The following is a 24,460-nucleotide window of genomic DNA, read 5'->3' on the forward strand; positions in this document are numbered from 1 at the left end:
TTTCTTGATTTCCTGCTTATATAAGCTATGCAAATAAGTTCAAAAGATTTTGCCATTCCATCAACCCCTTCTTTTGCTCATTTCCCATCCAAAAGGAATAAATTGGAATCTATATCCTTCAACCTTCAGCCTCCTTACAAAGTTCCTCCCTATTGTAATACTACACCCCCTCCCACCCCACCAGAAAGATAGCAATCAAAGTGGGAGATAATGGGGTTTTATTCATCAGACCCTAATAAGTAGCCTAGGAGGCTTCTTTCCAGAATTCCTTTAACAGAGACACCTCAGGGCGGCTGGGTAGCTCAGTGGTTAAAGCACCGGCCCTGGAGTCAGGAGGACCTGGGTTCAAATCCTGTCTCAGACACTTAATAATTACCTAGCTGTGTGGCCTTGAGCAAGCCACTTAACCCCATTTGCCTTGCAAAAACCTAAAAAAAAAAAAAAAGCAGAGACACCTCAAGGGACAAGTCCCCACCAACACAAACCCAAAAAATACATGATTTTGCTGGCATCTTATTTATGCCCTTTCTCTAACTTTTGTTGTTGTTGTTTTGTTTTTTAGTTTTTTGCAAGGCAAAGGGGTTAAGTGCCTTGCCCAAGGCCACACAGCTAGGTAATTATTAAGTGTCTGAGGCTGGATTTGAACTCAGGTCCTCCTGACTCCAGGGACGGTGCTATCCACTGTGCCACCTAGCCACCCCTCTCTAACTCTTAAAGAGAAAGGACAGAGAAAAGAATGAGGAAGAAAGAGAAGAGAGATCAAAGAGGAGAGGAAAAAATCCTTTTGTACTCCCCAAGTTCATATTTTAATAGTTGGCCTGAGTTCCTGCTCTATAACACACCCCCATGTTAAAGTATCAAAACTGCTCTCTTATCATGCTACTCATTTTCTCCTACTAATAATCCTTACTTTAGTTATTTTTTTATTTGCTTTGTCATAAGGTTTTATGTCTATGGGTAGACCTGTGTTAAGTCCTGAGTATTTCTGAAATAAGAATTCTAAAAATTTAAATTCCAATGAATGCAAAGGAATTCAAAAATGAAAGAAGTGACTAAAATAAGACAGAGAATTTTAGAGCTCCACTTACGTGGTAACAAAAGGTACAAAACTGTTTTTGAAGACCAAATTCTTATTCCAGCTCTGACATTTACTGACTGTACAAAAATGCACACAATTCATTTGATCTTTTTGGGTCCTAGTTTTCTCATCTGTAAGATGGAAATATAACCCACAAGCCCTACTTCACTTTGAGGAATGATTTCATGGGAATAGGAGATGAAAGCTGCAATTCCAGTCAATGAACCTTCTTCCTCAATTCCCTAAGACCAAATAGAGAGAAAGAGTATGCTCCTCAAGGCTACAAACTCACCAGGAGCCACAAGTTTCAGTTCTCGGCTGACCGCCCCAAGGGAGTTCTTTGCCAGGCATCGCACAGACATAGTGTCTTCAATCTTGTTGAAGGTCACTTGGCTCTTCACCGTACTACTCTCATGTTTCTGTGTAGTTATGTCGGACATGTTGCTAGCCAAAGCTGTCCATGAAGTTTCATTATTACACCTTTATGAGAGAAAAAGTATACACATGGTTGAATTTCAGTTAGCAGGGTTAATAGAGCAAATAGTTTAGGACAAACTGCTCATTTGACATCAAAAGTACTTTTGGAGGCCATATGATAATCTTATTTTATGCTAAGCAAGTAAAATAATGGGCAGATAGGTGACATAGTAGATAGAGCACTAGCTCTGAGGTCAGACAGAGCAGAGATCGAATCTAGCTGTGTAACCCTGGAGAAGTCTTTTAACCCAGATTGTCTCCACACATGTTAAAAAAAAAAAGTACATTGGAAACAGTCGTGTTTTACTCCAACGTCATCCACTTGTCTAACTTTATACATGTCAACTTCTGTAAAATGAGAAGTCTTCTAGCTCTAAATCTAAGATCCTATGAACCCTGAGAAGGAAACTATTGTGAGATGAGTTCTTTCTGTCAATGGCTAACTGAAAATTTACTTCTCTAAGTTTTTATTTGCTATATAATTATTAATATTCTATTAAAATTAAAAATTAATTAAATTTAATACTAATATTATTAACATTATTATTAAAACATAAACTATACATATCCTTTGATTGAGAGATATCACTACCACTATAAGGAATTTATAGATCAGATTAGCTACCTACCATGTAAATGAGAGCTAAAAAAAGTTTTAAAAGTTCAAAGAAAAAGTACTTCTCATTCAAAATTTTGTACTTAAAATATTTCCCACCCCTTTGAAGAAAGCTTCTTGGGCACCTTTCTTTCTACCCATACAATGCTCACCTTTTTCTAGACACCCATGTGTTGCCCCTTCTTACCCAAACTAGGTCAATCATACTTAGGAGGCTGGTAGTAAATTACTCTTTAAGCAAGAGATCAAATAGAGATGGACTGGGATCAATAAGATCCTCTCCAATCAGAGGCAGTTTGATTCTGAGGCTTCCCAGAAGTTACATATGAGAAAAGAGCTAACAAAGTCAACATGGTGGATATTTAATTCAAGAGAGGAAGAATCTGATGGAAAAAGAAAGGAATGATTGACAGGCTTCTTACTTTGTAATATCTTTGCAAATCATCCATTCCACGACTGGAAGTGGTGTCCCTTCTGCTGTGCATTTGACCGTCTGTCCACCTGCAGAGTTGTGGTTGTCATCCTCCAGGTCCAGAATAGAAGCTGGAACTAAAAGACAAGGTTGATAGATACCAATTCATTGTTTGTGGTGGCACAGGTGGACAATGAGAAGAAGAGAAAACAAATGTTCAGAGCTTGTACATTCAAATGTGTTAGCCCCAAATGAGAAAAGATGACAGTACTAACTACTCATCAATGAAAACAAACCCAGTAGAGAAAGTTTTCAATTTAGTATGATAGAAATATCTTAGAGATATGTCCAGAATTATGCCCAAAGGGAAACAAAAATGTGCATACCCTTTGATCCAGCAATACCACTACGGGGTCTATACCTTGAAGAGATTATGAAAAAGGGTAAAAACAATACTTGTACAAAAATGTTCATAGCAGCCCTGTTTGTGGTGGCAAAGAATTGGAAATTAAGTGAATGTCCTTCAATTGGGGAATGGCTTAACAAACTGTGGTATATGTATGTCATGGAACACTATTGTTCTATTAGAAACCAGGAGGGATGGGAATTCAGGGAAGCCTGGAGGGATTTGCATGAACTGATGCTGAGTGAGATGAGCAGAACCAGAAAAACACTGTACACCCTAACAGCAACATGGGGGTGATGATCAACCCTGGTTGACTTGCTCATTCCATCAGTGCCAACAATCAGGGACAATTTTGGGCTATCTGCAATGGAGAATACCATCTGTATTCAGAGAAAGAATTGTGGAGTTTGAACAAAGATCAAAGACTTTTTACCTTCAAATTAGGAGAAAAAAACATTATCTTATTATGTAATTTTGCTATCTCATACTTTATTTTTCTTCCTTAAGGATATGATTTCTCTTTCACCACAGTCAACTGAGATCAATGTATACCCAGGAAACAATGTAAAGACTAACAGACTGCCTTCTGTGGGGGGTGTGGAGGGAAGCAAGAATGGGGGGAAAATTGTAACACTCAAAATAAATAAAATCTTTCTAAAAAAAAAAAATCTGTCCAGAGTTCTCTTCATCAGAAAGAGGAAAAACTTAAAGGAGTTGGAATTATTAAATGTGATGGGGAAGGGGTGGAAAATATTTTTTCAGATTCATTTGTGTCATGGTACTCAGCTAAACTGTTCTCCAGGAAAATTCTTCATGTCCATTGAGGTCCCTCCAAACTCTGTACTTCTATGATTCCCTAACTTTCAATGCAGCTAGAGAAGCCGGATAATTCTGAGAAGATAATTTTCAAAGAATCTTTAAGTGGAACATTAAGCTTCAGATTCCAAAATAATTCATTTTTGCCCAGCTGGAATATCTAGAGTAGAAAAATGTTCATTTATTAAAGGAAAACTGGCTCTCTACTATGCTTAGTTTAGTAGATCACCTTATGTAGTTCATGGTCCCCAAAGGTGGTCACCACACTGGAAACCTCCAGGGTCCTTTAATGAGCTCTGAAAGGTTCAGAATTGATTCAAAGTAGGTTTGGGAGAGACATTCTGGTCAGCGACCACTGTAGAATGTCCATCTCTATTCTGAGCCAAGCACCGGAAATCTTAGGAGATACAGGACAGGATAACACCAGGTTTCCTCTCTGAATTCTAAATCATTCCACAGAGGATGTAGGGATATCCACTAGGGAATGAATGATCCTATCCAGGGTATTTACTTTCTCTTCAAGCTAATGGACTCTAGAAGTAGAGACCAGCAGCTATTTTAGGGTTGTACTGGTACTAATACTATCTCAGAGTGCTCTTAACTCCCATGGGGGGCTGCCCATCAGTGGCTCTGATCTTCTGTCCTTGAAAAAAAAGGCAAGAAGCCAGGTATTCCTTGAAATTAATTGCAGGGCAGCTAAGTAGTGTAGCGGATACAGCATTAGTCCAGAAGTCAGGAGGATCTGAGTTCAAATCCAGTCTCAGATACCTAATGTTACAAACACCTAGCTGTGTAACATTGGGCAAGTCACTTAACCCCATTGTTTTGCAAAAAAACAAACAAAAAAAAGAAATTGTCATTATTCTTATGCCATATCAATACCAAATCAGTCATTCTTTTGACTTACCTTGAATTGTAAGTTCAAAAGTATAGTTCTTAATATCATCCTCATTTTGAGCCAAAATAGTATAATATCCACTGTCTTCTTCCTTAGCACGAATCAGTTTTAACTTGCTTTGATATCTGAAAAGAAAGGAACTTTTTAAATATGCATTTCTACTCCAAACATTAGAAAAATAAAGCCCAATCATCTTTTTGAAAGTAATGACAATTATAGATTTCAATGAATTCACTGGTTTGAACTAATGTATCAAAGTTAGATTATAAAAATATTTTTTCATGCTTATAGCATCTCTTTTCCCAGATTCCCAATGTATTTTGTACATATTGAAATTTCCAATATTAAAAGACACTTGAGTGACCATATGTAAATGAGTACATATGGGAGGATGGGAAATGACCTCTAGTACTGCTGAAAAGAACCTCAGCAGGGCAAAACTTGCAAGGGGGTGTGGGTGAACACCTGACTCAGGGAGAAGCAGACACATTCAAGTCCTACCTTGGCAACATGTGAGAAGTGTGACAACTCATTTAGCCTTCTGAGGTCTGTTCTCTCATCTGAGAGGTTATCATATTCCAATAGAAAGAAGGATGGCTTTACAGTTTGAGGACTTCAATATGAACCTCAGCTCTGCTGCTTACTAGCTGTCTGACACTGGGTAAGTTACTTCAACTTTCTGTGGCCATTTCCCAATCTATGAAATGAGAGGGCTGACTGAGTCAGAACTTTCAGGTCAGTATCTATGATCCTGTGATTTAAAAAATGGAGCAAATAATACCATACCTAAACCTCACAAGACTATCAAAGGAACTATATCAGCCACTTTTTTCCCTTAGTTTTCTCCTTTATTGAAAAATGTGTTTCTCTTCTAATGTTTTCATAGAATTGGTTAAGATATTATTCTTAATGGCCAAGATCCCTCCTGACTCCATAATTCTATAATTCCATGATTTTCTATTTAAAATGTATCATGCAATGTGGTATAACATGGTGATTTAAGTTAAATTTCTGCCAGACTGCTCTTTAGTTTTCCCAGCAATTTTTATCAAATAGGCAGTTATTTCTTCTTTACTCAGTTTTGATAGCATGTAACTTATTCATAATGAGGAAGCTAAGTAGCATGGTAAATAGAGTACAAGACCTGGAGTTGGGAAGACCTGAGTTCAAATCCAGCCTCAGATACTTACTAGCTATGTGACCCTGGACAAGTCACTAAACCCTGTTTACCTTAGTTTCCACATCTGTAAAATGAACTGGGGAAAGAAACAGCAAATACCCCAATATCTTTGCCAGGAAAACTCAATTGGGGGGTCACAAAGTTGGACATGACTAAATAACAACTATTAATAGCAGGTTCTGATAATTATTCTAAATTTTTCTCTTTTGTTGGGATTCCATCTTGTTCTTTTGCTTTATATCTCTTTTTCATTGTTCTGTGTAAGTTTATGCTACTGATGGTGAATGATACATAGATGTGACCATAACTAACAAAAGGCAATCCTAATTGAGAAAAATTTACCATGTTTCCCCAGACTGTACAAATACAAATGATCTTTTAATTTGCAACCATGCAAATTACCAATCATGCACCAAGTCTCCTCTTCATGAGTCCCAGACCCTTCCTCCCTTGTCTTTTTGCTTCCTTCTGTTCCTTATAGGTAAACAGGGATCCTCTTGCTCTGACTTTGATCTCTTGGATTGGTTTCTCTTTCACTATGTCTTCCTGACAGTCCACAGGGATGCCATAATTGAGGTTACAACCTCCTTAAAGATCTTCCCTGTTCACCCTTCCAGTAGTCCCTGTGCCTGTCAGAAAGAGTCCTTGCTATCATTTGCTCTCCGAGTATGCCCATCCCCCTCAAGAAGTGGGTTTCACCATCAATTCTCTCCAAATTGTCAGATTATTTAACTCCATTCTATCACCTTGAGGTTGGTGAGCCTCTCTTACCATTCATTGTGAATTTTGGCTCATATATTATATTCGGTTTTTCAGATGAGATAGCAAGAACATGTACAAGGCCTCCAGCTCAAGAAAAAACTGAATATTTTCTACCCCTTCTTAGATCTTTGATACAGAGATGACAAATTTGGGGTATCAGAATTCTATACTCTGTCCTTCAATCTATGAAAAGACATGCTATCATTTCTGATTTAATTTTTTACTTTCTTTTCAATCACTATTCTGCCTAAGTAAAGGATTTCAGAAATTTTCTATGCATTCTGGGAGCTCACAGCCAAAAGTTTCTCCTTACAAACTACAAAAGGAATTTTGTTCAGGCAGGGGAAAAAAAAAATCATATCTAAGAATGAAATTTGTTAAGATACTAAAAAGGACACTTTTCCTAGAGAACTGTGCTGTTGAGATTTATTTCCATCTCTCTCTCTAAAATAGGTTGTGATCTTGATATGAGGGTCTGGACTAGTGACCTTTCAAAAATACTTTTTATCCTAGAATTTCTTATTTTAATTTTAGAGATGCTAGAAGAGCCCTCAAAGAAGAGGAGATACCATCTTTTACCAGGCTGCTAGGTGGTGAAGTGAATAGAATGTTGGATGTGGAGTCAGGATGACCCTGGGCAAGTCACTTAACCTGCTTACCTCAGTTTCCTCATCTGTAAAATGTGGATAATAATAACACATATCCCAGGGTTGTTGTGAGGATTAAATGAGATAATATTTGCAAAGTATTTTATAAACAGATGTTATATAAATTCTGGTTATTATTATTATTATCATTACTATTACTTTTAGGGTAATAAGTTATTATTACTCCCTAGTTTATAGATAGTACCCAGAAGGCAAATGATTTAACTAAGGTCCCACAAATAGCTGAATAGCAGAGAGGGCAGTAAAACTCAGGTCTCCTGCCACTTTACCTTTCTCCTATCATACCATGTTGCCTCATGCTAATTGAGCCAGTGAAATCTTCTTAATTTTCATTAGTCAAACAAAGCTACTGTATATTATACATCTACTGTTCACAAAGGGTTGTGGGATCTTCGACAATATGGTAAATCCAAGTAGCTTCAATCCTGCTGTCCTTTTCAAGGCCAAAACTCCACAAGACAGCTGGATCTGACCATCTGTCTTCAATTGGAGGAGAGGTTTTACAACTTATGGCTCTTCCTAATGTAATCATTAAATACTTACCAGATTATTACAAGGTTTGAAGCAAAAAAAAAAATTGTTCTTTATGCTTCATGGCCCAGCTTATCGCTCTTTGAATTGATTTCATTTAGTATGGTTCAAAAGACATGTACAATTCCCTGACTAGGAACACACATATGAAAAACGGAGGCAACAGTCATGAGGAAAGACTTACTTGAGAAAGGTCTTTACCTTATTTCCTGGATCTTATCTAAGCCAGTGATGATTTCAGTCAGATTCTCAATCACAGTCATATTGTCCTTAAGCCAGGATATCTTTGGCGGTGGATATGCTTGCACATCCACTACAAAATGGCGGACTTCATGTAAGTTAATGGTTTCCATCTGGCTGAAGTTGGGTTTGAGTTCAATAAATCCTTTCTCTATAAATGGAAATGTTTCCATTAAGTAAGGATTTCCACAAAGTAGAGGGAATGTCATTGCTGGGTGAGACTTTAAAGTGAAACATAAAGGTTCAAACCATACCATGAACAGAAATGGTGACTTTCTTAATTTCCTTAGTTTCCTTGGTAGCATGACGGGCAGCACATTCATAGTCTCCACTGTCTTTCACTGTCACCTTAGGGACAGTCAGCGTGTACACCAACTTAAGAGATGGAACTTTGATTTCATCAACTTTTAAAATGCCTTTGTTTTTCTAAATCAGAAAGAGAGGGAAATTGCCTTAAGATTCTCTACCTCCTGAAGTTGTGGACTGATACAACCCATCCAGAGAGCAATTTGGAATTTCACCCAAAGGGAAGTAAAACTATGTATATGCTTTGATCCAGCAATACTACTTCTATATCCCAAAGAGATTACAAGAAAGGGTAAAAAAATCCACATATACAAAAACATTCAAAGCAGCTCTTGTAATAGTGGCAAAGAACTGGAAACTGAGGATGCCCAACAACTGGGAAATGGTTGAACAAATTGTGGTATATGAATGTGAATGAATACTTTTGTTCTGTAAGAATCATGAAGGTTGATGGGGTGGCTAGGTGGTGCAGTGGATAAAGCACCAGCCCTGGAGTCAGGAGTACCTGGGTTCGAATCCGGTCTCAGACACTTAATAATTACCTAGCTTGTGGCCTTGGGCAAGCCACTTAACCCCATTTGCCTTGCAAAAAACTTAAAAAAAAAAGAATCATGAGGGTTGGGACTTCAGAGAAGCCTGGAAAGATTTGCACAAACTGATGCTGAATGAAGTGAGCGAAACCAGAAGAATATTATACACATTAACAGCAATATTGTGTGCTGATCAGCTATGATGGACTTCTCATCTCAGCAGTAAAGTGATCAAGGACAATTCTAGAGGACTTCTGATGGAAGGTGCCATCTACATCCAGTGAGGAACCGTGGAATCTGAATGCAGACCAAAGTTTACTATTCTCAATTTTTAAAATTAGATTTTTTAAATGGTATTTATTTGCCCTCTCATTTTTCCCCCTTTTGTTTCAATTCTTCTTTCATAACATGATTAATATGGAAATGTTTAACATATTTATACAAGTATAACCTATATTAGATTGCTCTCTGTTAGGGGAGGGGGGAAGGAAGGGAGAAAAATATGAAACAAAACTTTACAAAAGATTAATGTTAAAAACTGATTCTCTACCTCCAAGAAATGGAAAAAGTACATTTGAACTGCAAGTTACAAAAATGCAGATTGATAACCAAAAACCAGATCGTTCCATATGATCTGTTTCACCCAAGTGGTATTTCCTACATGGCTCTTTAGCATCAGGTTAAAGTGCCACTGGTACTCTATGGCTATGAATCACAGAATACTCCTCACAAGAATACACTCAGAAGAATGCAAATTGCAAGCCACCCAAAAAGCCAATGAATGGAAAAGTGTATAATGGTAAAGCAACAATACAATTAACTAATAGCTGTATAGTGTTTTAAGGTTTGCAAAATATTTTATAAACAGTATTCTATTTGATGCTAATAATAATCCTGTGATTCTTATTTTTTTCTATTTTAAAATGAAGTAATTAAGATTCAGGGAAAACAAATTGCTTTCCCAGAGTCAAAAGCTAGTGAGAACATGAGGCAGAACTTGAACCAGGTCTTCAAGACTCCAGTCCAGTAAGCTTTCCAAGATACTATACTTCTGAACAATCAGGCACAATTTTTGGGTATCTACGATGGAGAATACCATCTGTATCCAGAGAAAGAACAGACCAAAGACTATTGCCTTTAATTTTAAAAAATTATCTTATTATGTAATTTTGCTATCTCTTATACTTTATTGTTTTTCCTGAAGGATATGATTTCTCAACACATTCAACTTAGATCAATGTATACCATGGAAACAATGTAAAGACTAACAGACTGCCTTCTGTGGGGGTGTGGGGGGAGGCAAAAGAGATTGGGGGGGGGGCTACAAATTCAAAATAAATAAATTAATTTAATTTTAAATGAAAGATACTATGCCTCTGAATTTTCCTAATGTTAACCTTAATGCAAATGGCCTAAGAAATTAAAAGATATTTTTTAAAAGACTATATAAATGGAGGTAGATTGAGTACACAGCAAGAATGAGAGATAAGAGGTAATCAAAGAGAGGTCTCTAAATCTGTGAAGTATTTCTAATAATGGGCAGCTAGGTGGTACAGCAAATAAAGCACCAGACCTGGAATCAGGTAGACTTGAGTTCAAATCCTGCTTCAGATACTCATAAGCTGTGTGTGACCTGGGAAAGCCACTTAACCCTGTTTGCCTTACTTTCCTAATCTGAATAATCAGCTGAAGAAAGAATGCCAATATCTTTGCCCAGAAAAAAAACAAAACGGGGTCACAAAGAGTTGGACAAAACTGAAACTACTGAATAATAACATTTATAGTGAAGATATGAAGGCATAGAAGGGTGGTTACTTATCACAGTTTAGGGAATACCTAAATCATAGAGTTGACAGATTCATCAATCTAGATAGCAGATAAGAATTGAAGTCATAAAAATCAGTTCCCTAATGGAAAGATAATAAAGAAAAAAAAAGAAAAATGGACCAAGAAAAGAAGCTTGAGATGTGCCTATATTTTAAGGGACAAAAGGAATGAGAGATGATCAGAGGTACAAACAGAAATAAGAAATGTCTTGAGAGTTAAGGGTGTAATTTCAAGAAAGGGTAATATGTTCAAAGAAATGAACAGTGTCTGCCATTTTAATGACCAATAAGCCAATGGGTACAATTCCTTTTTTCTCTTTTACATTTCCAATTTTTTTAAATCATTATAGCAATTACTAACTTTAGTTTTTTACTTTAAAAATATTTGCCAGAGTACCCAAGTTCAAATTCAGCCTCAGATACTTAATAATTACCTAACTATGTGGCCTTGGCTGAGTCACTTAATCCTATTTGCCTTGCAAAAACCTAAAAAAACAAAATTTGCCATATTTTTGGTTCTCAAAAATAGGATGCATGGTTTTCATGCATCCTAATGGGACAAGGGACTAACTTTATCAAATTTAAACATTATTCATTCAAATTCTTTCACAGATCATAAAATTTTAGGACTAAAAGGAACCTCTGTGATTTAGTCCAACTTTCTTAACATGTATATAAAGAAACAGATCTAAAAAGATAACTTGTTCAAAGGCTAGTTAGAGGTTACCTTGGGACTAGAATAGTCCCTAGAAATAGGTCTCCCTTTTTCTGGCCCCTTCCTATCTTCACTATACCATGCTTCTTCTTTGAGAGTTAGGAAATAGTATTTTCATTCTCAAACAAAAACCCAAAGGAAGATACATACCACTTTTCCAGGGTAATTCCACTGAAGGTCAACCACCTCATTGTGCAAGACAGCACAAGTTACAACAAGAGTTTCTCCTGTTTTATAAACAGTTTTCGCTGCTTCTATCTCAACTTCAAGCTCTGGAGTAGCTACAGAAAAAAAGATAAGTAACAGATTTAAATACAATAGAATAAGCAAAGGGAATTCCCAATGAGTAAATAACAAGTGACTATTATTATGAGGTTTAAGGTCTTGTTTAGTTTTAAATAATTTATAATGCAAATTTAGCTGGTTTTATTATTATTTAATGTAGTTATTTAATAAAGTTCAATTTATTATATGGATGAATAAATGTACATACACATATAATACATACATACATACATATGATATACTATACACATACAAATACACACACATGCACATTAATTCCTAAGAAAATTCTAAGAACTCCTGAAATTGTCTTTTCCAGCTTGGTACATGTATCAGACTTATAGCTGGCCCCAAAATGTAATATTGTGACTATTTTGTGCATGGTATACTCGCCACAGCTATCCAAAGAAAGACTGTAGCTCCAAACAAGAACAAGAGATAAGTTTGGGAAGTAGGAATGGGGCTCTTCTGTTTTCTCTTGCACAGGAGTATACACTATGCTTAAGGAAGATTCATTTCTCAACAGCATTTTTTAAAAAATGAAATTCTGCTATGAATCTGATTATTCTTGATGAAACTGGCATAAGTCTTAACCTGTTGCTATGAATAATATAAAACAAAATCTATGAAAATGGCAGCCTTGACCTCTAATATTAGGGAAGTCACATCTCAATTAATCAAAGTCCAACAAAGTAGATGATTCAATGAATTATGTTTAATATGTTTTGTACCCCAGATTTAAGATGTGGGAATAAACCCACTTCCAAATTTTCCATATAAATGATTTAGTTTAAAAATAAAAGCACTTACAAGGTTTTAGAGGGGAGAGATAAAGGCAGGAAGAGAGAGAGAGAGAGGAAAGGACAAAGGGAGAGGAGAGAAGGGAAGAAAAAGGGAGATAAAAGAGAAATGGGAGGAAAGAGAGGGACATCCAAAGAAGAAGGGGGAGAGAGAGAACACGTACCTGTTATGGTATAAATGTTGAATGGAATCGTTTGGAACTTTTTCCCTTTGATGATTGTCTCACACTTGAATTGTCCCATGGCAAAGTTTCCAACAAAGCCCTGTCTGCTGTCATAGAATGCATGTACCACTTTGTCATCACTGTTGAGCAGGGTTACTTGAGCCTGAGGGTCAGTTGTGCGACATGGAATGGTGACAGAATCATGTTCTTCCACAAAAATTAAATGATCAACCATGACTGAAGGTACAAAGGCAATGTCTGGATCTGTTGTAAGCAACAACACAAGTTATTAATTTTAATCATTGCACCAGCATCCAGAAGATGTAATTTAAAAGTATTGGTCAACACACATAATGGGAGGAATTGTAGCCAATAATTGAGCATAAACATAAGTCAGAATATTTGATTTCTTGTCTTGATTCTATCATCATATGGCTATGTGACCTTGGACAAGTCACTTATCTGGTTTTCTCATGGATAAATAGATTGAAATAGATGATCTGAAATTCCTTTTAGCTTCCAATTACTATTAGAAGTAGGATATGGGAGGGGCAGCTAGGTGGCACAGTGGATAGAGCACCGGCCCTGGAATCAGGAGTACCTGAGTTCAAATCCAGCCTCAGACACTTAATAATTACCTAGCTGTGTGACCTTGGGCAAGCCACTTAATCCCACTGCCTTACAAAAAAAAAAAGAAATAGGATATGACTAAAGCTAAAAAACTCTAGGAAAAAAAAGAGCTCAACTGCCTTTGAACTCTGAAATCCTAATAGAAAAAAGCATAATAAAAATATGTTTTGTTTTGAAGCCCCAGTTGCCTGTGGCCACATCTATTGAAATACAAATATTTATTTAAATAAAATTTCGAGTGGTAAATAGGATTTATAACACTCAGACTAATATTTAATAAGGTCATGGCTAGCATACCACTGAGTGGCTAACATTGTACAGTCAATGAGTATTTCCTTTTCTAAAGAAAACCATTTACTTAATTTAATCTAACATGGTCACAGCTAGAAATTTTGGACCTTTGAGCAAAAATGCCAGAAGGAGCTTGTTTGCCCTTTATTAATGACAAAACAAAACAGATCTCTAGCTCCCTGTGTCAAGAAGAGTCTTCTTGGGTGGTGTTTATGCCCCTGAGGAGAGAAAAGGAGGATTTTGATGTTTTCTCTGTGCAGACAAACCCACCCCCCATCCCCACCATGAGTAATTAACCCCTTAACACACTGATGGATTGAGTAATTAATCTGCAGCAAGGGGAGCCACCCCAAACATTTAGAGGGTTTATCTAGAGTGAGCAATGCATGGAAATACAGCATTTCACACAAAAATATTGTCTTAGGAGGCTATAATAATCTCTGACTGAATGAGAGTCATAAAATTAGTAGCAGACTCTTCCAAATCATATGACATCTGTATCAAACTCTTGGGGCCTCTCAACTTCTGGTCATCAAATCATATGGGCACTGCCTGCATTGGCACCCCTTAACTTGGGGTAATGCTAAGGATTTATGTTGTTTTTATGACATTTATTCTTTAAGCAAAGTATCTTAATCACTGCCCCCTCCCTTTATTCCTGCGAAATACTGACATTACCTATTCATAAGAATGTAATACTTCATGTCAGCAACTTGTTTCTAAAAACTATATAAAAAGCACTTAGTGGATCCTAACCCTGGGAGGAAAATAAAACCAAGTATTATCCACATTTCACAGATGAGGCAGCCAAGGCTCAATGACTTCCCCAAGGTCACTCCTAGGGTGGCTGAACCAGGAAGACTTCCAACTTGAACCCAGGTCAGTCTTTTGCTTCCAAATTCATTGTTCTTTCCACCATATACACTGCCTCTTCTTTTTTTCAAGTTGTACAAGTTAAATATAACATATTTTAGTATCAATAAAATACCTAATGGAAAAGTCCATTCAATTTGACTCTAATTGATATGAATATAAAATGATGGTCCATTACTGTCACTGCTGCTACCTCTTGGTTCCAAACAGGTTATGGGGTTGTTATGATAAATGTAGGGAAGGAAGGAGTCTAAATGTACTCAAGTTCCCTTTTAAATCTGTGTCAGTGAATAAGAGGTTCCCTCCCCTTTTAATCCCTGATTTCAAAATCATAAAACAATAATAATGATAAAATGGTAATCCTTTCTCTTTAGTAGGTTTAAACCATAAAGTTTGATAGAAGAATGATTGGCTATGGTCTTTGTATTGAATAAGTCTGGAAAATACTGTGGGGGAAAAAAAGATTTTGGGATGGTTGCATTCTAAATCTGCCAAATCAATATGCTTCCTTTAATTTAACTTGTGTCAACCTATCAGATAAGGAAACCACAAAATGGGCTTCAGTTTAAGGCAATCTGGATACTCACCTGGCACATAAATATAGATATCTCGGCCTTCGATTTCAGTCTCCTCTGTCTGAGTATGATTGTAATAACAAGTATACTGCCCTGTGTGTACAGCTGAGGCATTGACCACTTCCAGGACCGTCACAAAAAGGCCACTGTTGTTCTCCTCATTTCTGACTTCTATTTTTTGGTCCTCTTCATCCTGCATGGGGTATTGCCAGCTCACTTCACTGTCCCCAGAGCATCTTAGGGTAAAAGATGAATGCAGCTGCACAACCTTTTCATCCTCATTCGGAAAGACAGTGGGTAATGGAAGCTGGCAAAATGTGAGCCACGGCCCTGTGAAAGGAAACCCTTTTTGAATGGGATGCTTCAAGAAAGGATGGTCTCACTGAGGGAGACTGTGGGAAGCAAAAGGAGCAGTTTATCCCGACAGGGACCCCTTCTATGTAAAGTTCGTTAGCATGGAACCCTACACAAGATCTAACTATAACAGTCACAGCATCTGCAAGAGGGCCTCATTAAAATGTCTCGGAGATTCCCCTCCCTCCAATTCCCACGAAATGTCACAGATTCAGAACCCCCCACCACCAAATTATATGTACATGTAAGGATAAATTAAACATTAACATTTGATTTTTAACATCATGTTTACTCTCACAGAATGATCAACAAAATAATGGGATCAAGCATTTAGGAAATCATTATGATAGAATTCTGTAAAGAGAATCCCAGGGTCACATGCGATGAGAATTGGACCTGATGGACACCAACTGAACAAGCTTCATTTGTGTTTGCAAATTATACACATTATACTTGTTACAACTAACTTTGGCAAGCCTGCTCCACTCCAATTAATCCAAGAAAATAGAGCAGGATGATAGGTCCTTAAATTGTGTGGTTCTACAATTAATCCAAAGGGAAGAGCAAACCACCCAGTTCTATTCCCAAATGAAACTCTCTCTACTTTCAGTCTCTGTTCTCCTAACCACAGAACTGACCTGAAAAGAGACATTTTAAAAATGTGAATTAACTTTATCCTTCTCCCTGAAGTCTACTGGTGGAATGACACCGGATTTCCGGATTGCTCAAAGTGGCTAAAAGAACATGTTTACAGGCAGCCCCATACTCACACAAGCACAATTGATGAGGTGTAATAAACCACAGCTACTAAATCATCTTCTACTCAACTCTACCTTATGGATAAAGCCTAAGGTATCATCCACCAGAGGAAAATTAGGGACTTTAATTCTTTCAGACTAAGGGGAAAATGGAATGTTCAGTGCTGAAGACATTACATTCACAAAGACCAAACATCTGAGTGAAAAATGACCAAAAAAAATGATGTCATTATTCAGATATTCAGTCTGAATTTTATAAGTGTGGTTCCTCCAAAAGTCTCATTTTCCTTAACCAGTTTGTCATGAAGGTATTGGTGAGAATCTGATTTGGTGCTTTGAAGTAGATTTAAGAGTCTTCCTTTTACAAAAAGTTAACATATAATTGCCAGAGATGATGATGATGACACTCATTTTTGAACTAGAATTTTTTCATTGTTTATCTTCCTTAAATATCCTAGCATGCTTAATTGAGCTGCCTTCAATAGACTCTGGTCTTAGTTGAAGAGGGAATCAAAAAGAGTTAGTCCATTATTATCATTCTAATTTCAGTGTTCTGACCTTTTATAAAATAAACTTGTATTTTGATGACATTCTCTGAGATGGAAACTAGAAGACACATGTATATCTTAGCAAGGAAAATTAATTGAATATCAATAATAATCTAGAAAATTCTTGCAAAGGGCAGCTAGGTGGCACAGTGAATAGAGCACCAGCCCTGGAGTCAGGAGGATCTGATTTCAAATCTTGCCTCAGACATTTAAATAATTGCCTAGCTGTGTAACCTTGGGCAAGTCACTTACCCATTGTCTTAAAAATAAAATTTAATTAAAAAAACAAAATTCATGAAGGAAAAGTTAATAAAGATGGAGAAACAGAGGCTAAAAGTTTGAGCTTTACAATCTCCAGTTAATACTTCTCTGGAATCCCTGAATTAAGATTTTAATCCTATACTTTTATGCATATATGATCAGCAAGATAAAAATATCTGAAAAGTACCTATCTCAGCCAAGACCCACAATAAAACAGTAAAATTGGCATCCTTACCTGTGAGGAGATATCCCAAGACCAGGAACACCCATGGGGAGGCACCCATGGTTGTGGAAAACTGTAATAGCAAAAGATCAAGCAAAAATACAGTTAATTCTTGGAGCCCAGAAGCTTTCTGCTTCTCTCCTAATTTTATCTGGAGGCCACAATATGGCTCTGACAAAACCAGGCTAACAGATGAACCCTGGAAAAATTCAGAGATTCTTTCCTATCCTACCATTTTCTTTAGCCATGGAAATAGCTTTTTTGCTGTTTTTTTCAGGCTGGAAGGAAGAAATAAACTGATTATATTTGAGCTGAATATGATTAAGCTCAATCTCTACTCTGAAAAAGTATTTTATTCTCTAATTATAACACACTTTTATATCTTTTATATAGGCAGTGCAGGTATCATCATTTCCATTATACAACCACAAAAAACTGAATCTTGATGAAATGGCTTGCCTGAGATCACACAAGTACTATAAATCAGAAAATTCAATTCCATGTTTCCTGGAACTACAGGTCCAGGGTTCATCCCATAGTACCACTCCTAACAATTTATTAGAATATTGGAATACTGATGACTAATTAAAATGATTTGGTCTCCTCAATGCTGTTCTGGTTTTCAAATGTTTGTCTTCAGCAATTGAGTATGATTTTTCATTTGTCCACTGAATGTGGTATGTTCCATTAGACACTTAAGTTCTTCATTCATTCAAAATTCTTCTCGAAAGTATCAAATGAAGGAAGCCGAACTCAAAAAAACTATATACAACATAGTCAATGACAACAATGGACATGGAAAAATCAGTATAAAGTAATTAAAACCAAATTTTGTAAAACTATAAGAATAATGAGATGGCATCTCCTCCCTTCCATCCTTGCAGATTTTGGGATCCATGAGATATTAATTGCATGTGATATCAAACTTTTCCAATTTGTTGATGAATTTTAATTTTTTCCTCTTCCCCTTTTAAAAAAAATTAATTATAAGCAATTGCTTTCTGTAAAGGGGCAGAAAGGTTATGAGAAATCTAGGTAATGTCAAAACAATAGATATTCACCAAAATCCATTTTTAAAAAACAAATCAAAATTGAATTTTCTGGCATCATAAGAGGAAACAAATACAGATGATTTGTTTTTACATTTTACACTTTCTTTTTCTTTTTAATTCAAATAAATGTGAATACTTTTTTAAGCCCACAGGTGGCTACAGAAACACTCAAATGTTCAGTTTCACAAAGATACCATACCATACACAAAGAGTATAAAAAAGCAACCAATTTAGTTTAATAATCATTTAGTAAGTAGCTTCTATGTGGGGAGCACTCACTGGACTAAAGGCTGGTAGGGATACAAATTGTAATAAACAGTCACTTCACTGCCCATGTTGTTCTAGAATCTACAATTCAGGAGAAAGACACAACACATGCCCAAATTACTAACCAAAAATCAATAAAAAGATTAAAATCCAAATGAAGTTTGAACTGGGGGTGAAAGTCACAATAGATTTGGTCAAAGACCTTCAGATATCTAATATCAACTAGCAGAAATTACGGGGAATGCATTCTTTAATCCTAGGAAATACCACCAGAAAAGATACTGGGGCAAAAATAGATGAAACCTGTGAGATGGCATAGACTCCAGTTTGACTACAGGGTATAGAGAATGCAGGGTGTTCCAAACATCTTTAAACTATTAAAACACAAAACTGCACTAAAACTTTTTGGAAAACCCTGTATACAAAAGACATAAGCAGGGGCAGCTAGGTGGTGTAGTGGATAAAGCACCGGCCTTGGAGTCAGGAGTACCTGGGTTCAAATCCGGTCTCAGACACTGAATGATTACCTAGCTATGTGGCCTTGGGCAAGCCACTTAACCCCAGTTGCCTTGCAAAAAAAAAAAACAACCTAAAAAGAAAAGACATAAGCAATAATCCTAGGGACGGGTGAAGATTTTAGAAAGCTTTGCACACAAATGAAGGTTAGTAAAGGATTCTCAGTATAAGGGACATCATCAGAGTTATGTATGAATAAGTTGAAACTAGTAGCAGTGTGATATGAAATATGAGGGGGAGGAAGATTGAATAACATTACAAATGAATTTTTTTTGTATTCTTACAAAAGTTTTTATGGTTCATGGCTTTCCAAATCTCTCAACTTGGGGACTAAAATTTTCCATGTTTATTGTCATAGATTACATCCAAATGTGCAATGTGGGCTTTGCTGACATACTCAAATGAAGATTTAAAAAAAAAGATTCTAAATTTGCTTTGGGAGTGTCATTAAAAAGGGGCTCTATTCTTTACTAACATTGGAAAAGTTTCCTTGGAATCAAGCAAAGGTTTTGCTGCCAGGATCCAGATTTGTTGAAAATTTCACAAATACACAAATCAGGAAAACTCAAGGCTGACAAGTAAGTGTTCCTTAAAGACTCCTGTGATACAGAATGTTCTTATATGTTCCAAATACATCTGGGACCTCTGGGTAGAATTTCTAGCACATTCTGTCAACATTTTTAACCAGGTAGTCTAAGTCCTAAACAATGAATGAATTTTACTTTTACTGAGGATTAGGAGAAGGGGATGCCTGGGAAACAGAAGAGGGACAGAAAGGGAGAAAGACAGAGAGAGAGAGAGAGAGAGAGAGAGAGAGAGAGAGAAGAAACTTCCAAATAAAGAATGACCTAATAGTTATAACAGAAACTATAGAAAACTCTGGACCTTCATTCTCCACCTCCCCTTAATTTTATCCCTCTCTTTCTGTTTCACTGCTCCCCATACCTATCAATTCTTAATTCATCATCCAAAAGCAATTTTTTAAAAAAGGGAAATAATGAGACCTTCAAGTACTAAAGTTCTAATAAAAAGTCAACTATGGATACCACTATTAAGATGTGTTGTTATTCTAAGTTATATGGAGCCCAGGATAGAATGAACTTTAGAGAAATTACAGCTTTGTACAGGATACACTTTTCTGAATGGTCATCTCCAGATGCATTCTAGAATCATAAATTTGTAGATAAGGAAGGGCCCTTGGATTGGAACTCATGCAATCTCCTATTACAGATGAGGAAACTGAGCCCCAAGGAAATGAAATTATTTTTTCAAGGACGCATGATTGATAAATGATAGAGAATATTTCAATGTATCACCCAGTATCTTCAGCTTATTTTTCATATGAGCATGGGAAAGTCAACTTAATTCAATTTTACATTTAGTGACGTGCCTTTAAATTACTGGACATGGTTGTAAGCACAAAGAGTTCAAGAAATGAGGATGGAAGATAACTGTATCATTGCCACAGATTTGTTGCATTTTCTAAATACAGTACCCTATGGCTAGCTAAGAAGATACAAAAAATAGAAACAGTAATGTCATTGTTTATTAAGCTTCAGTCCTGTACCCTCTTTCTTGATACTATTTTGGGGTTTTCTTGGTAGAGATGTTGGAGTGATTTGCCATTTCCTTTCTCCAACTCATTTTAAAGATGAGGAAACTGAGGCAACCATAATTAAGAATCTTGTCCAGAGTCAAATAGCTTGTTTAGTATCTGAGGTTGGATGAAAACTCAGATAGATGGCAAAGTGGATAGAGCACTGACCCTGGAGTCAGGAGTACCTACCTGAATTCAAATCCATCCTCAGACACTTAATAATTACCTAGCTGTGTGACCTTGGGCAAGCCACTTAATCCCATTGCCTTGCAAAAACTTAAAACAAACAAAAACTCAGGAAGAATCCCATGGACTGGTTTTGTTTTGTTTTATTGATTTAACCATTTGATGTATCAAACTTTAATGCATCTCTGTTGAATCCTATTCACCTCTTTTTTTTAAAATTATAGCCAGATAGTTGCAGAAGTCAGATTTCTAATTTGCTGATTTCCATCAGGAAAAATATGTTTCTATTTGTGTTAGGGGTTGGAGGGAGGGGGAAAGAGGCGAGAGAGTAGGGGAAAGAAGTTCCCTAGTAAAAAAATAGTAGGGTCCTCTTGTTTATTCTGAGCAGAAAATGAATGAATGATCATCTAAATATTTCAGCTATACCCCACACTATTTCCTAATGTAAATTGTGGTGTTCTTTCTCTCTACCCCTCACAACAGGGGGAGAAAACACAATAGAGTCACACAGTGTTAGCTGGCTGGCAATGCATTGGGATGCTGACAATTCTCTGTGCAATGGAGCTTCTACACTGTGGCCAGCACAGCATGCCAGCCAAGCTGAGCCTGGCTAGTCTTATTTACTACAATTAGCAGTAATGGGCCTATGTGTTTATGTATCAACCTCCCACTGATAATAGACTTAGGGAACTTCAAAGAGGTCTTCCAGAGCCAGCCTCCTTTCTTGGTTTTATCACATTTTGATCCTGTATTTCTTTAGATAGACTTTCCCACTATATATCCTTAAGTCCAGACTTAAAGGAATGACTGATTGCTCATGGGCCCCTGCTCTGAAGATAGTTTTGCCCTTTCCAGACTCGACCAGATTTCCTTCTGCTTTTTCAGATTGAGAAATTCTGATAGCCTGGGTATAGTATTCAAAACATTGAAAGTGAAGCAAGGAAACCGACTTCACTGAAAAAAAAGAGAAAATGCTCTGAATGCTGAATACAATATAGGCTTACTTTAAACTTATTTCCACAATAGAACTAACAACTCTCATAGAAATCTAAGTATGTTATACTTAGCATTCACAGATGTGTGTCTCAAAGGGAAACATTACAAGAACACACTCCTAGCTTCCCCCAGGGCTAATGAAAATCAATAGCTTGAGAAGACATTAAATTAAATCATGTACCAGTTCACAATAGAAATCTCTGAGAAGTTATGATTCTTACTATTAGACACTCTATTTTGATGACTTCCTAAGTCGCCTTACAAATCTTCCCTATCACATTGTCCACTCAAAAGGAAGAAGCATGAGACAAGCAATCATAAAGGCAGAGAAGTAAATGTTATTGATTTGTCTAGGATGGAAAAATCATGTTTTAGAAATCAGATTTATCATTGAGATTTTGTTTTTAAAAGCTTTAAGATTTCTCTAGTGTTAGTCACGTAGGATATGGCACAGAAAAGTCATCAGATACCTTTTTGAGGTGTCAGAAACAAAGAAGGCAACTGAACATCTGGGAAGAAACTTAAACTTCTGTCATCATTTAAGCTCCTCTGCCTTTGTGCTGTTTTCTTTCACCCTCCTTCCCATTGCTTCTCTCCCTCTTACTTTCTTCCTTAGGGAAAACAACTTAGACCAGAAATCAGAAGGTCTGAGTTCTTATCCCAGCTCATCCAATTGTTTACACTTAGCAAGGTACTTAAACCTCTCTTAACATATTTGCAAAATGCAAAGAATGAAACCAGCCCTGACTGGGTTGTGGTGAGGATCCCATGTGACACTGTATATAGTTTTTAGTTCTATTCAAATGTAAGCTATCATAAGCATTGCAATTGTGCTGATCTACAAAATGCATAAAGTACTGGTCTTGGAATAAGGAAAATTCATTTTCATGGATTGCAATGCACCCTCAAACACTTACTAGCTGTGTGACCCTGGGTAAGTCATTTGACGTTGTTTGCCTCAGTTTCTTCATGTGAAATGAGCTGGAGAGGGAAAATGGCAAATCACTGTGGTATCTTTGCCAATAAAACCCCAAAATGGGATCGAGTAAGACATGATTTAAATGACTCAACACTAACAAAAAAGGCGAGCCTTTCACAGACCATCAATGAAATGCAGACATAGAAACAAATGTGCTTGACACTTCCCTACCATTAAGCTCTCTAACTTGTCAAGGATGTCAATCATCTCTACCAAAACAAACAAACAAAACTCAGAAAAAATTCAACTAAAAGCACAACCAAAAATCTTAAACCTCCAAAGAACAATTAAGGGACACAGTTTATAAGAATTCTATTGTCAGGAAAAACAGAGGCGTGTTATGTATAACACCAGAAAAAGTCATTCCAAATCAATAACAAACTAAAAAGCAAGACTGCAGAGTCTAAGGAATATTGACTTTCACCCCCCCCCAACTACCACTACTGACAAGAACCATAAATTCCAAGTGGAAGGATGATTTCCTTAAACAATGACTTCATCAAGATCCAGATTCCCAAAGGTTCCTCTAATTTCAGCTCTCCTGAGCTAATTCTAAATGTGAAAATTATAGGGGGCTTGGTTTGGTTTTGTTGTTTTTTCAATCCAAGCGTTCTGTTCAATCTGAGACAACTTCAGAAAAAAGCACACCTGGCAGAAGTCTAGTTTAGCTGCTGTTTCTCTGATCTTTTTTTCTAAGCAAGCTTTTAACTTTACCAGGTCAGACCTACACATTCATTTACTTGCATGCTTTCATTTTGTTTTGTTTCGCTATCACCGAGCTCCTGTGATACATTCCAATAATGGGCAGGGGTGGGGTGGGTCCTGTATTTTTATGCTGAAGCATGTTTTGGAAATCTCCAAACTTGAATCCTTTCCACTGTCCCTCCAAACAGTTCAGCCTAAGAGACTAGCGTACTTTTGGACTGAATCAACTTTGTTACCCCAAACAGAAAAGTGGATCATTAACCATTTAGGGGAATAACCAATCCCTACAAGGCAGCATATGGCAGACAAGACGTAATGTTTTTTCTTTCCCTATGAGCGAGGAAAATTAAACTCCCATCATCGCTCAAGGTCAAATTGTTTTTCTGAACTGGTCCTATCCCCCCTTAAACGGTTCGCCTGCTGTTCATAAAAAGACCACCTGATGGCAGTATTGAATCACGAATAAATACCGCAGATGTTGGGGTGCAGAAAGGCGTTGTCGCAACGTTCAGGTAGAGGCGAAAGAAATGTTCATTGGATGGTTTTCTCCCAGGACCCAAATTCACTCTTTTCGTAGATCGTGCTTTAGGTTTTAAAAGCAACTTCGAGATACAACCCAAAGTAAGGACCAGAGTATGGGGAGCGAGAGATTCCCAAGAAGTCTGAAACCTCAAGGCGGTCCGGGTGATAGTCCATGGAATATAACCAGCCTGGCCTCCCTGGGGGCGCCGGATGCCCTGGTGAAACTTCTCTTGGGCTATCATCAGGAGAGGGATAGAGAAGGGGAAACCATCCACACAGAGCTAAGCGCTCCTGGTTGGTGCCAGTGAGTGGGATCTCCATCCCCCCCCCCCGCAGCATCCTAAACAGTCCCACAGAAGGGGTTGCCCATCCGCGCACCCCAAACTCTCACAGCAAAAATCAACCATCCGCCGTCTG

General features: G+C 37.1%; 1 protein-coding gene across 4 annotated transcripts in view; it reads right to left on the bottom strand.

Moving 5' to 3' along the window:
* The window catches only part of PDGFRA (platelet derived growth factor receptor alpha), a 46,228-nt gene that overhangs the window by 16,726 nt on the left and 5,042 nt on the right, over positions 1-24,460 (bottom strand). For all 4 annotated transcript variants that reach the window (XM_074229415.1, XM_074229416.1, XM_074229417.1 and 1 more), the window contains exons 2-10: positions 17,236-17,296; positions 15,092-15,409; positions 12,711-12,974; positions 11,612-11,742; positions 8,339-8,510; positions 8,046-8,235; positions 4,713-4,828; positions 2,594-2,720; positions 1,371-1,558 (exon numbers count right to left, since the gene is read on the bottom strand). In XM_074229415.1, coding sequence (XP_074085516.1) covers positions 1,371-1,558; positions 2,594-2,720; positions 4,713-4,828; positions 8,046-8,235; positions 8,339-8,510; positions 11,612-11,742; positions 12,711-12,974; positions 15,092-15,409; positions 17,236-17,284 — 1,555 coding nt within the window. In that variant the 5' untranslated portion in view covers positions 17,285-17,296. The remainder of the gene's footprint in view (positions 1-1,370; positions 1,559-2,593; positions 2,721-4,712; positions 4,829-8,045; positions 8,236-8,338; positions 8,511-11,611; positions 11,743-12,710; positions 12,975-15,091; positions 15,410-17,235; positions 17,297-24,460) is intronic.

Source organism: Macrotis lagotis, chromosome 3 (genome assembly GCF_037893015.1).
Source record: "Macrotis lagotis isolate mMagLag1 chromosome 3, bilby.v1.9.chrom.fasta, whole genome shotgun sequence".
Lineage (NCBI taxonomy): Eukaryota > Metazoa > Chordata > Mammalia > Peramelemorphia > Peramelidae > Macrotis > Macrotis lagotis.